This window comes from Xenopus tropicalis, chromosome 4, assembly GCF_000004195.4.
Source record: "Xenopus tropicalis strain Nigerian chromosome 4, UCB_Xtro_10.0, whole genome shotgun sequence".
NCBI classification, from domain to species: Eukaryota; Metazoa; Chordata; class Amphibia; order Anura; family Pipidae; genus Xenopus; species Xenopus tropicalis.
Genome location: NC_030680.2, coordinates 120510974 through 120525730, shown reverse-complemented (window position 1 = coordinate 120525730; position 14757 = coordinate 120510974). Strand labels below are relative to the sequence as shown.

At 39.3% G+C, this 14757-nt stretch overlaps 1 protein-coding gene across 1 annotated transcript; it reads right to left on the bottom strand.

The window, feature by feature from the left end:
* Positions 1–555: 555 nt before the first annotated feature.
* Positions 556–13774, bottom strand: ddx17 (DEAD-box helicase 17). Its single transcript, NM_001016781.2, is given in 13 exon segments — positions 556–1379; positions 2283–2516; positions 5207–5266; positions 6248–6309; positions 6398–6508; positions 7403–7575; positions 7935–8095; positions 8192–8333; positions 9953–10018; positions 10554–10687; positions 10774–10870; positions 11066–11204; positions 13598–13774. Coding segments are annotated over 13 exon segments (1830 nt in total). The 5' UTR covers positions 13633–13774; the 3' UTR covers positions 556–963.
* Positions 13775–14757: the final 983 nt, after the last annotated feature.

Sequence of the window (14757 nt, the reverse complement as noted above, 5' to 3'; positions counted from 1 at the left end):
GATAGCCAGAACATTTGAATGTTATGCTTTAAATATTACAGCGAGATCAATAAAAGCACCACTCTAATAAAACAATGGTACACATGGTGACTTTTTTTTTAAAAAAAAATTTATTATCTACAAAATGGTGTCAGATGGTTCTCATGACAATTTAGAGAAATGAATTTTAAAAATGTAATAACCACTCCAGCAAACTAGAATGGTAACATTATTTAAAGGTATGGGGCATTATCTGTAACTGAAAAACAAAATTACACCTGAGAGAAATGCAACTATAACACAAAACACAGAAGCTGAAATAACAGTGAGATGAGAGGTACAGACAACCTGCCATGAAAAATAAATCTAACTAATGTGAACTTATTAATGCTTGTTAAAAGAACCTACCTTTGTCTTTGTCACACATGGCAACAAAAATGCCAAAATAGTGTCTATATAGTGGGAGGGTCAATGTATTTAGGAGAGGCATAACACTGTAGATGTCCCCCACCCCCAGAAGAAAGGAGGATTATACACCAATCAAGGGAATTATAAATACAGAGAAAAAAGTCTTGGTGACAGGGAAATAAGGGAGGAATGATGCTTGACAGTCTGGAATTTTACCTACCTGGAATAACTCAGGAGTAATAAAAAAAAGGAAAAAAGCAGCCACAGTAGCTTTCAAAACTTTCTGGCAAAAAAAAAAAAAAAAAACAAAACAGGTAAAAAAAAACAAAAAAAAAAAACCGAAAAGCCCTGCAAATACATCAAGTCATCTTAAGGCTACTGCCAGAACAAAGCACATAGAATCCTGAACACTAACTTTAAAGAACAGCTTCAAAGATTGGAAAAGTCTAATTCCCAAACATTGCTGTGATCAAGATAAAGGAAAAACAAAATGCAACAAAACATAAAGCTTACTGAGGGAAATTGTGTATTACATCAACTGGTAACACAGGCTAAAAGATAAAAAGGCTGAAGAACTCATTTACGTGTAGGTGGAGGTGGTGGTGGAGGAGGAGGGGGATACTGATAACTGGCTGCCTGGTTCATATAGTTCAATAGGCCAGAGGAGCTAGGTGGGGCAAACTGCTGTGACATCAGTGGCTGCGGTGCCTGGGCATATGCTGCTGTGCCATAATTGTTAGCTACTCCTGTGAAGCCACCCTGTCCGTAGCTGTATTGGTTGGGTTGGAAATTGGAAACCTGGCCACCGTAGCTGTAATTTGGCCGGTTCTGATCTCGCCCGGTTGGATTGTTAGAAATAGCACCATCGCGGTTATTGTTCCTCCCATCACGTCTTCCTCCATCTTTACCATGCATTCTTCTGTTACACTCTTCCTGGTACATCATATTTGGATTGTTATTTGTGGGAATGCTGCGATATCTGGATCGGCCACCTAGAGAGATTTAGAGCAGTTTTTAACATATGGTTTAAACACAGGAAAACAGTAAAGAAATACATTTGTTTACACATTACAGAAAGAAGAGACCTAAAGAGGAATAGTTTAAGAACTTTCTTCAGCTTCCAATGCACCTGCCAACATTGTTTATCAGCAAAAGTGGGATGCTACACAATCTGATCCCTCCTGCTGTAATGTAAGTCAAATCAGAAGTAAGATGGTGCGTTTTGTTAACGCATCTACATTGACGAAGAAAACCAACAAAGTCTTTTAGACACTATCAGATTTTACCTTGTCGGACACAACTTGCAGTGGAGTGCCCTGCCGGATGACAAATCTGCCATATACATTACACATCAGATTTTGTTATCAGTCCCATTATATTTTGACCTATGCAAGGATGTAATCAGCCAACCTGCCACCATTCTACATCTCCTGTGTAGCTTAGCTCTAAATCTTCAGGACAGATTTCATCTGCCATCCATCAGGATCACAGGATTGTCAAAAGCTCATCCCTCAACTGACATACACATCTAGATGGTCAGTCAGTAAAGTTGAAATAGGCCAAACTGCTTTAAGCAGGCCACACATGCCCAGAATTGTTGGGTAGTCTCCTTTGTATTGATATATTGCTTTATGCATGTCCCAGCACACACTTGTTATCTAAATATAATTTAAGATTTTAATTGTGAGCTGCGTTTGTCCTAAGGCAGAGGTGAAAGCTGTATACTGCTCTTTATACCAGCCACCCCTCCCTTACACTCTGCTACTCAGGGTGGAAGAGTACATTTAAATTAATAAGTAGTTAAGATTTTTAACACTTGTTACTTAAAGACAACTTCAAATCCAACCATCACATTTAGTTATATACTGTACACAAACCTCAGGGCAATGACCTACCTCCACCACCGCCACGGCCATGGTCCACCAGCTGCATTAGTTTAGGGTTGATTGTTTGATTTGCTTCTTCTAGAACTTTTACCAGTTCTCTGGCTTGTTTGAGGTTACCAGGTGTGAAGAAGGTGTAAGCTGTGCCTTTGTTAGTACTACGGGCAGTACGGCCAATGCGATGTACGTAGTCTTCAGAGCTGTTTGGGTAGTCATAATTAATGACGAACTTGATATCCTCCACATCTAAAAATTGAGTGGGAAATTGACGTGTAGGAAATACACACGCCAGAAGAGTGACAAAGATTAAAGTTAGTAAATGTAGAAAAATCTTGCCTCAAACTATTTCTGATTTCTACTACACTTCAGTGACTAAAGCTTAGAGTGTCTAGGCAAACTGTGATTCCCTGTAATTTCTGTTCCAAAAGCTAAAGCTGCCTTTATCTTGGTTCTTATCTGAAGTCTTAAATTAGAAATCAGAATATTGACCATTTCAGATGGATTAGGGCTTCATATGCAAAGATGCATAATACTATTTACCAGTCACAATTATGTTAGAAAACATTGAAGATAAATTCACTGACAATATAGTTCAGAGAGCTATTCCATAAACTGTAACTAATATAATGCCCAAACTGAACACATCAGATATGAGATGACTGACACTGAACCAGTTAAAATCCTAAAGCTAAAAGAGAAAACCATTAAAGCACTAAAAACCATAAATAATTTAAATTAAACTTAGTGGGATTCTTCCTCAGAAGAGCTGGTGTCCGGACCGATGCACACTCCCTCAGTGAGGTAGGGAAACAGCAGTCGCCAATCCCGTCTTTTTGGCTCATGGCGGTGTCGCCGCCCTTCATCCTTGGATAAGGGGCCACTGGAGCAGGGAGCATGCATCAACGGTCCAGGCGCAGCAAGAGGTCCCAACAGGTGCACTGGTTGAGCGAGATACTTCTGTGGGGGAGCCCTTCTCCCAAGTCCAAGTTTGTGAACCTGTCAATGGGCGAAGAGAGACCCCATCCTCCAACACTCACCATCTGCCATCAATAAAGTTATTAAAATCTTTGAAAGGTGGATGTGGACAAAGCTGCTAATTATCAGATTTTACCAAAAGGGAAGTTTGGATAAATGTCTGTTTCTTATTACAGAAAGGTCACTCACAAGAACTGCAGGTTTGGCTAATTTACAGCATAATATTAATTTAAAAAAAGGAAAAAATGGGAGAACAAAGTTCCACTATTTAGGAGGGAAGAATAACTTTGAAACCAATAGGATGAACAAATTAAATTTTTGCTCTGTCCATTAGTTTAGTGTGTTAAAAGGAAATGACAGGTTTCTAGGGCGCTCACTTTCTTATGTTCTCCATGACAGAATGGGAAGTCACGCACACTGCCACATCCTGCATGTGCAGGCAGGGAGAAAGGAGGAACTAAACAGTTTAGGAAGTAGCCACAAAAGGTCTGAAGAAGGGCAGAAGGGCTATTCTTCTGCTTTGACAGCCAAAAGACTTCCCAACAGTTGCCCAGCAGATGGCATAGTGGGAAGCATCTGTGTGATCTCCCTTCTAGAAAGGTGGTCCTTCTATTCAATAAGGCTGGGCAAGAACATGACACTGAATCAGCAGGCAAATGGGACGTAGAAGTAGCCCAATATCAGTACTCAGGGTGGAATGCCTGCATTGTGCACCACCATGTTGAGTGAGTAACTTAGGGGGCTCGGAGTTGCAGACCCAAAAATTGCCTCTTCAGTACAAGACCTTTGCGAGGGAGGAGTGTAAGAAGCCAGTGCCCTTTAGGGGGGCAGCTTCCAGCGTTCATCCCCCTGTATTTTCGACGGGCCCCTGGCCCTGTACTGAGAGAGATCTGCAGCTTCTGTCAAAAACAAAACAAAAAAAATAAGTTTTAATATCAAATTTTAAATTAAAAATATGAAATTAAATTGCCTACAGTGTAGAAGACTCATGCTCAACTGGAACTTACCTGGCTGCTACCTAACAGCTATAGAACAGGTAGCCATGCAATTTCTTAAGAGCAACAAATAGCCAAAAGACATTTTCAGAGCACTAAAAATAGTAACTACATCCAGAAGATACTGTGCCTAGAAAAGACCATTCCCTACAAGTGAACCACCTTTCCATTGGGGAGAAGGAGACCAGTAAATTTGTGGCAAGTTTTAATGGCAAACTAAAGCCAAACAGTTCCACATCCTCCCACCACAAAAAAACACAGATGGAGGAACTGAGTAACAAGAAACAGACTGTGGTACTCTTCCTGCCTTGAGAAATGCATGGTTTGCATCAGTGGATTGGGGCACAAATTAAAGGATACATATAAGCACAACTTAATACTTAGTTTTAAGCACATTCAAGATTTAAAAAAAATACTAGGAAAAAAAGCTATAACTAATAAAATGAATAAGTTACATACCAAAATGCACAATAACTTCATTTCATTAAAATAAGAAATTCACCACACACCACGGTATGTGTGGGAGGCCTGGCTATCAAAATGGGGAGCAGAAAATCCATGTACACTTTTAGTAGAAGGTACAAATCAAACCTGACTGGATGGATTTGTGAAATAAAAGGTAAATAGACTTCACATATGCTTAGCCAAAGTTCCAAAGATGTCAAAATACATCTAAGGTTTATAACGATAATAAACTTGTATTTCACATATCCGTGCTGTGACAGGTCCAGTATGTGCTTCCTATAAAAATGACATGAATATAATATGTAGTGTGTATATTTTACGTAAAAATGGGATGCAGTTTGCATGCAGTGTGTATTATATGAAGATATTCTAATAACAGCAAGCTAGAAAATACTGCTTAAATATATTAAAGCTTGAACTATAATGTACTGCATAAAGGAAAGCGCAGGGTGGCAGGAGAGTGGAGGGAGGAAAATAAAGAAAACCTCCAAAAATACAAACCTAGACCCCGGGAAGCAACATCTGTTGCAATAAGGATAGGTGCTTTCCCAGTACGGAACTCTGCAAAGAAAATTTTAAGCGATCAGTTCCTGAGCACAACATATATCAGTAACATACTTCTACTTTCCACTTTGAGAGGCACATTTTCACATATCACCATTCTAATATCAAATTTTTATATTTATGGCTAGCTACGATCATGTATAGTCAGGTCCCATTTACTCTTGATCCCAACTAAGATAATTTATTCTTAATATATTCTACCAAAAAAAAATGAGCATTATATTCATGCATCAGCTTAGTTAACACATGGCAGCAGGCAAGCCAAGAATAAATGCAGAACAATAGACTCAAGAACACTAACACAATGCAATGGGGGCTATCTGTGCTGGTAAACTTATTAAAAGGGATACTGTCAATTTTTATGGTGTACTTTTTATTTCTAAATTACACTGTTTACATAGCAAATAATTCACTCTACCATTTAAAATGTTATTCTTGAACCAACAAATATATTTTTTTAGCTGTAATATTGGTGTGTAGGTGCCATCTCAGTGCATTGTGCCTGAGTCTGAGCTTTCAGAAGGAGCCAGCGCTACACATTAGAACTGCTTTCAGCTAAGCTATTGTTTCTCCTACTGCCATGTAACTGGAGGAGTCCCAAGCCGGACTTGAATTTCTTACTACTGAATGCTACTCTGATATCTACTGGGAGCTGCTATCTTGCTCCCTTCCCACCGTTCTGCTGATCAGCTGCTGGGGAGGGAAAAAGAGGGGGATGGTATCATTCCAACTTGCAGCTCAGCAGTAAAGTTTGACTTAAGTTTATCAGAGCACAGGTCACATGGCTGTGGGACTCTGGGAAATGAAGAACACAGCTAAACCCCATGTGAAATTTCAAAATTAAATATAAAAAAAAAAAAAAAAAGATTTCCATCTAGGATTCTGATGACATGTAAATTATATGCTGAATATAATTCTTATCATACAAAATTAAATTTCTTTGTCTGGCCTATAAGTAATTTAAAAGTAGAATCTCACCACATAGAACCCAGTCACGTTCTTGTTGGCTTTTGTCACCATGGATACACATTGCAGGCCACCTTGGGAAAATATAAATTTAGCATAAAGATAACCAGAGCAGGGGAGGGAAAAAAAAAAAAACTAATGAAAATTAAACTTTTTCCTTACCCATCACGCCTCATTCTGCGGGTTAAGTCATCACAGCGGCGCTTTGTTTCCACAAAGATGATGGTTTTATTCTCTTTTTCGGCCATTATTTCTTCCATCAACTGGATAAGCCTACACGCAACATAAAATCTGTTAAGTGCCAGTAATATCCAGAAATAAACACTAAACGCATAACGACAATGTTAATTTACCATCATTAAAATTATGCTTTTTTTAATTTAAATACTTATTTCATATAGTTTATTTTTGCTGAGGTTCAGGGGTGTTTAAACACAAAGGCTCTACTGGATAGGTAGGCCTTTGTTAAAGGAATAGTAACACCAAAAAAAAAAAAAGTGCATGTTTTAAAGTAATTAAATGAGAACGATCACAAAAATAACAATTTAATATAAAATACTGAAATAAGAAACTTTATAAAATAATCAATTAAAAATACTGAAATAATCAAGTTTATTTTTACTATCCCTCTCTCAGCATCTATTTTGCTTCGTTCTCTCTTCATGCAGGAGTAGGGTGTCAGATTTTGACTGACAATTTCAATAAATCTTAATATTTGATCTAACTGTGATTCAAAATCAGACTCCCAACTACCGCATGAAGAGGGAGGATAGACAAATGCCGAGAAGAGGGGTATAGAGAAGTGTATGACTAATAGCTTGACAGGTTTTTTTATTGTTATTTATTGGGCTCCAATCAAAACAGGATGCAGGAGCCCAATGCTACAAAGCATTAATAGTATTTTAAAGGGCAACTGTATGACTGAGTTGTAAGTAAGATGATGAATAATAAAAAAAAAAACTGTCAACCTGTCAAAAAGAATCTATTTGTAAGAATTACTACTCATTCACTACAGTTCAGCTCATATTTATACCCACAAAAATATAAAAGCAACAAAACTAGATTACTTTTTTTTTGCAAAAAAAAAATATAAAGGTTAATCCTTTTTGCCTTTTGACAATATTCCTTTAAAATAGAACACTCAAAATAATAAAATACTGCACTTACTTGTGATCTTTCTCACTTTCCTGGCACACATCTACAATCTGGAGAATGTTGTGGTTGGCAGAAAGTTCCAAATTTCCTATATTTATCTGAACATAGTCACGCAAGAAGTCCTCAGCTAGCTGGCGCACCTCTTTTGGCCAAGTAGCACTCCACATAAGTGTTTGTCTATCAGGCTGTGAACAAATTATTTGCAAAGTTTTTTTATATGAGGTTAAAATAACAGACCACACACCATGGAATTTAAGGACTGAAACATGCTACAAAACAAAAAGTAAGGGAAAAACATCTAGTATAAATAAATCTAAAGCTAAAGTAATCACTGAAGACATTTCACTACTCATCCGAGAAGCTTCTTCAGTTCAACTGACTGGTATGGGAAGTCCTCAGCATATTATGAATGTCTTCAATGGCTACTTAATAAGTCCAGTTGCTTTAGATTTATATTAGATATACCATGACCTGGATGAATGAAAATCCTCATAGTCATAAGGGAAAAACAGACTTTCAAGACATCACAGATCCCAATTCTTACCCTGATTTGGTCAACTATTTTGCGGATCTGTGGTTCAAAACCCATGTCAAGCATTCTATCAGCTTCATCTAGCACAAGGTAGGTACAGCGTCTAAGGTTGGTTTTTCCTGCTTCAAGGAAGTCAATCAGCCTGCCTGGAGTGGCAATGCAAATTTCAACGCCTTTAAGAGAAAATACAAAAAAAATATATATATTTTTGGTCACTTTTGAGAATCTTGATACTTGATCAAATTTTGATCCAATCACTATTTTTTTACCTCTCTCCAGATCTCGTATTTGTGGTCCTTTAGGAGCCCCACCATAGATACAGGTACTTTTTAAGCGAGATGACTTTCCATAGTCATCTGCTACTTGTTGTACTTGCTGAGCAAGCTCTCTGGTTGGAGCCAAAACAAGGCACTAGAAATGAAAATGCAGCAATAAATTATTGCTTCTTGAGTGTAAAATCGATATTGAAATCAATATTTATATGTTACTATCATTAATAGAACCTTATTTAACACAACCCTGCTGACAATTTCTAACACGCTGAACTTTGCAGAACAAGGTTTTTCAGCAGCACTGGGCTAGGGAAGCCTATGGGCTTAATTACAAATGTATACATTACTCTAGGCCTATAACAGGATCACACCGTCAACAGCACAATGTGAGATTTGACTGCTACTCTGCACAGTTCAATGCCGCATCCTCAGGTGACTGGGCAAAAAAAAAAAAAACACCTACAATGACAGTGGTTGTTTGATAATGTCACACACAGCAGATTCTCCAGGAGAACTGTTTGTGACTTCTCCCTGTGGTTCCAGTTCGCTCAAGAGAACATTTCCAGGCAGAAAGGCACTCAACACCTGCTCTCTCCCACAAGTTGATGGGAACCTTTGGAGGCAGCCACAGGTTTTTCTGCTATATATTCTAGCATTGTAATTAGCCAATGATTTGATGAAGGGCTGGAAGCTCTGAAACATTGTCATTATTACCCAGCATGATACATAAATTTCAGCTTTTTTGTTCAGACCCTGGAGTGCCACTATTTTAAAGCAGCAATATACCCGCTTGTTATAAACATTTTTGTTGTAAAAACAGTCAAAATAAAGCATGATGATGTTTGTCATTTCTTAAGATAAACAATATGCACTGGTAACCTAGTTATATACCTCTCAAGCACCAGAGTACCTGCAATTTCCATTTACTTCTTTAATTTAAGAAAAGCTTAAAGGAACAGTAATACCAAAAAATAAAAATGTTTTTAAGTAGTCATAATACAATGCACTGTTGCCCTGCACTGGTAAAATTTGCACATTTGCTTCAGAAACACTTCTATAATTTATATAATAAGCTGCTGTGTAGCCATGGGGGCAGCCATTCAAGCTGGAAAAAGGAGAAAAGGCACAGGTTACATAGCAGATAACAGATAAAACACCATTGTATTGTACGGAACTTATCTGTTATCTGCTATGTAACCTGTGCCTTTTCTCTTTTAAATGGCTGCCCCCATGGCTACACAGCAGCTTCATTTACTAAACTATAGTAATGTTTCTAAAGCAAATACACCAGTTGTACCAGTTATGGCAGCAGTACATTATACTGTAGTTCCTTTTATACACTTTGATTTTTTTGGTGTTACTGTTCCTTTAAGAAATAACCAAAATCATAGGACTTCTATAATAAAACAACGGGCAAACAGTACATTCAGCACAATTCTTCACTGAACCCATGTTGATCAAGGGGGTATACTGCAGTAAAATGAAATGCTGAGATACAAAATAGTTTACGAAATCCTTAACTGTCTTACAGAAGAAGCTGAATTTTTATTGGGGGTGTCACATGGTTGATCACTGCAAAAATCTACTATTATCGCCTGTAAAGGTCGCCCCTAAGTAACTGACTTTATTATCCCTTAAAAATATTCTTTTTAAGTACCAGTAAAGCCAGTTACTGAGGATGCCCTTCACAGCAGATACTAGTAGGTTCTTGCAGTTTGCAATCACAAATTTATTACATTGGGGTTTCAGCATACTTACAATTGGCCCGTCGCCTCGCTCTAGGTAGGGTTGGTGGTTAATATGCACCATGGCAGGCAGCAGATACTTTAAATAAAGGAAACACAAAATTAATTAATATGAAGTATTACAACTAGATCACACACAAGGCAGCATTAGCTAGTCTATGCTGTGTACAGTCAGCATGCAGATTCAACATCTTTGCATTACACTGTACATTTTGTATGCAACTCTTTCTTCTAAAAAATGTATTATGCCTCAGCTTTCTGAGCAGCCACTGTCTGTTTGGCGGTTACGTTATAAGCCTCCTTAACACCTTGCATTAAAACCACACTGTAAGAAGCCATAAAAGTGCATGGACAACTGTACCCTACATTTCTCATAACAGTACAAGACAAAATCTAATTCTATGGCACTATATGTATTCCTCTACAGTAAGCACAATTCTGCAAACGTTAGTAGAAAACAGCGCATAACAGATTATACAGTAGCTTAATATACAGAGTACTACTGAACTACTAATGCGAGGAAACTGTTGGAAAACTAGAGCTTAACATTACAGGCAACATTTTCCAGATTTTATTGCTGTTTTAGACAGGTAATTTTGTGTGGAATCAATTACCGCAAGTGTCTTGCCAGATCCAGTTTGGGCAATGCCCACCATATCGCGTCCGCTTAAAGCAAGGGGAAATCCTTGGCACTGAATAGGCGTGGGCTCCTTAAATCGCTGGTCAATAAGAACATCGAGAACATATTCTATAATCAAGAAATATGGAATTAATGTTAACCAAAAAAACCCACACATTTTGCAAAAGTTCTAGGCAATAATATTAAAAACTTACGTGGAAAATTGGCCTGATGGAAACCATATATAGGTTTAGGGCAGTTTACACCACGGATAGTAATTTCTTTCTTCCTACGGAGCTCCTCCACATCATGCTAGAGAAAAAGAATAATTGCAAGAGATTTTTGTAAACAGGTAAAAAGTAGAGCTTTCCCATAGAAAAAAAAACAAACCATAACAAGCTGCATGTGGAGACATGTATTTTGACCGCCATGGTACGTTAAAAGAAAATCATGGGTGCCCAAACATGCCTATGGTCATAAAAACAGAAGGGGCTCATCCAGACTCACCTGTGTCATGCGTGCCACTTCGGGGTGTTCTGTATAGAAATTCTTTTCGAACTTTGGCAGCTCACTCAGATCCCAGCGTTTCTTCCGGAGACGCTCCCCGGGGTTTCCAAATTTTGGAAAGCGTGACATACCAGCACCACTAGTCATCCAAAAAATAAAAACAAAGTATATCAGGAGACTTTTTTAGCACTTTTTGAATATTATAACCTAAAGCTATTCATTACATCATATAAAAAATGTATACATCCCCAGTTGGAAACAAAAAAGCTGATGCTTAGTGAACAATCCCAAGGGGCTGACTGCTGTTAGGGCTCTGACACATGGGGAGATTACCGTATATACTCGAGTATAAGCCGATCCGAGTATAAGCCGATCCGAGTATAAGCCGAGGTACCTAGTTTTACCTAAGAAAACTGGAAAAACGTATTGACTCGAGTATAAGCCTAGGGTGGGAAATGCAGCAGCTACTGCTAAGTTTCAATAATCAAAATAAATACCAATAAAATTACATTAATGGAGGCATCAGTGGGGTATGTTTTTAAATATTTATTTAAAAGAAATACAGTAAACTAGCTCAATCAGCAACCAAGCTAAAACACAAAGAGTTAAAATCCTTCAAAACTATGTATAGTTTATATAGAATATAAATTGCAATGTCTAGTGCAGAATAGGACAGGTAAGGATGATAGATGAAGATGAATTTGGGACGGGCCAGGGCACTGGAGGGTCTGGTTGCGGGGGGGGCCTAATTTGCACACAAAGGACAGAGGGTGCTGGTCTGGAGGGACCCATGGCAACCGACTCGAGTATAAGCCGAGGGTGACCTTTTTCAGCACATTTTGGGTGCTGAAAAACTAGGCTTATACTCGAGTATATACAGTATTTGCCGAGCGACACATCTTCCTTATCACGGGCGACTTATCTCCCCAAAATGCCATCCCACCAGCAAGAATGTAAATCGCCGGTGGGGTGGCATACGTGGCGCTGTGATTTGCCGAAGTTTCTCTCAAGGAAACTTTGGCAAATCGCAGTGCCACATATGCCATCTCACAGGCGATTTAGGCTGATGCCACACGTGGCGTTTTTTCTCAGCCTCAAAACGCCGCACAAGCCACACAGCCCCTGACTATGGCGTTTTTCAGCTTAGTACTGGAGACGTAGCAAATCCCGTTTCCATGGTGCTAATAGTGTGAAATAGTAAAAAACGCCGTGTATTTCCACTAGGTCTGGCAGCTGTCTTTGTGTATAAATAGGAATAGCTTGCTGTGCAAATACTGGCGTATTTTGGCAAATGCTTGAAAAATCCATGCTAAGGCGTTTTCTAGTGTATTCCCGCATTGTGTGGTTTGCTTCGAGTCTTTTTAAGTTAATTCTATGGATGATGATATCGGGCGTTTTTCAGCCGCCGAGAGAAAAAACGCCTTGTGTGGCATCAGCCTTACCTTCTAGCCAGTGGGATGGCATTTCAGGGAGATTACTCGCCTGTGACATGGAGTATTTGTCGCATAGTGACTTATCTCCCCGTGTGTCACAGCCTTTAGAGTGTAGTGCAGGGGTCCCCAACCTTTTTAGCTGTGAGCAACATATAATTATTAAACAGTTGGGAAGCAACTCAATCATGAAAAAAAGTTCCTAGGGGTGACCAATAGGGTTGTGGTTGGTTATTTGGTAGCCCATAGGGTTGTGATTGGTTATTTGGTAGCCCAATGTGGACAAGCAGCCTACAGAAGGCTCTCTGTAGCAGTTCACATGGCCTTTATGCCTCCAAAACTTCAACTTCAAGTCAGAAATGCAAAAATGGGCACCTGCTTTGAGGCCACTGGTGTAGTGGAAAGGAAGGGGGGTCAGCAAGGACAGAAACATTAATTGATATAATGAAAAACAAGACAGTATCCAAAGTGAATGGATAATAAGCACCTAGAAATACATTCCTACTAATTATGCACAGACAAAAAATATATCTGCCCATGGGTTTGTGCTGAAGGTGCAGGTTACTGGTGGGGGCCCTGCAAAACTGTGTGTGAGGTGGGATCATTTCCCTATTCTCAGGGTTTATTATTGCCCCCAATTAATATATGTCCTGTATAGAGAACTGGGAATTAAACTTTATTTATACACGTTGCACAGGGGGCAGGAGGAATGCAAGTCTATGTACTCTATAAATAACTAAATGGCGCTCAGCTCACGGCTACCCTTGAAATAAAACAGAGGCTTTTACACGTAATGGCGGACACAGCACTGCAAGGAATGGGTGGGAAAACTGCGCTTCAACTCCTGGCGAATTCCAGCTCCCACCAACCGTGAGAGGCAGCTGTCGCACCTATGTGCCTTTGTGTCGCTCCGCTCCGGCGCAGATCGCAAAAACAACGCTATACTGCGTCAACAAACCCGATACCTCTTGAGAACAGTGCGCATTTTCAGCCAATGCTTCGGAGCTTGATGTGCTTATCAAACCTTATATTATTTATGCAGTGCTCAATGCCTCGCCGTCCTAAATGTGCAGCTAAATGCCCGTATCAAAACAACGCTCACCCGCCTCGGTCGCGATCCATAAAACTTCCCCTCATTTTGAAATCTGCTCGTATAACCAAAGAGACACTGGGACACCGTTCAACCTTCTAAACCCTGGGCGTTGCAACGCTGCTTAAACAGTATCCAAAGGCAGGGTTCCTTAGTGAAAGTTAACAGCTGATGTGCTCTAAAACTGAGCAACACGCAAAATGGCGTCCGAGTTCTTTTCCGCTCTCTTAAGATTTCTTGAAATGGAGACTTTACGCAATACGGGCGCAAGGACCGCCTGTATAAATGGCCTTTTCACTACCACTTGCGTACAGATAATAGAGAATAGCGACCAGCCTCCTGTGACGCATCTCACCCTGTTGTTTTGGAAAATGGTGTGATGGCAAGGCGTGACATCTCAACTGGCCAATCAGAGGAATAGAAGGCGTGGCTGCTTTGGAGACCTGCTTTTTGAGACGGGAAGCGATGTTTATTGTTGGTGTTACCTGTTATCGACTTGCAGTTTCTAGACAAGCAAGTGAATAATGCTGGGCGTCTGGAAACGTAGACCCTCATTGACTAATAAAACAAAGCTATGCCCCGTTTGAGTGTATATTAGGTTCTTCCATTTGCAATTTTTGCAAATAATTGGACTAAAGCGTCAGAAAATGTTTTCGTGTCTTGAGAACAGTGTGTTTAGTATGCGTTATAGTAAGTAGTAGTTTTGAACAGGGAAGTTTATTTTTTATTTATTGGTCTATACATATAAAGTGTTGAAATATCTCCAAGGTGCTTAATAAATATTTATGTATGAGGCCCAGCCCCAGCAGAGTTAACTATCTAAGGTACCTATCACATTCACACACACTGTGCTCAGTTTATTCAGAAGCCAGTTAAGTGCCTGTATGTGTTTGGAGGATGGGGTAAGTGGGGGTACAGAAGAACTAATGCAAGAATTTCATGCAGGAAGCACCCTGTCCGGGACTGAACTCAGGACCCCAGCACTGCATGGCAGAGGCGCAACCCCTTGGTGTTGCCAAATAAAATTGTTATTGCCCTTCTTCTTCTCATAAGGACAAATCTGTAATACTTTATGACTAAGATACTAATGAAAATTGGATGCCATAGGGCTTATTTTGAATATCATTCTAAATCTGCTAAATAGTGGGAGAAACCGGCAAATCTGTTTCATA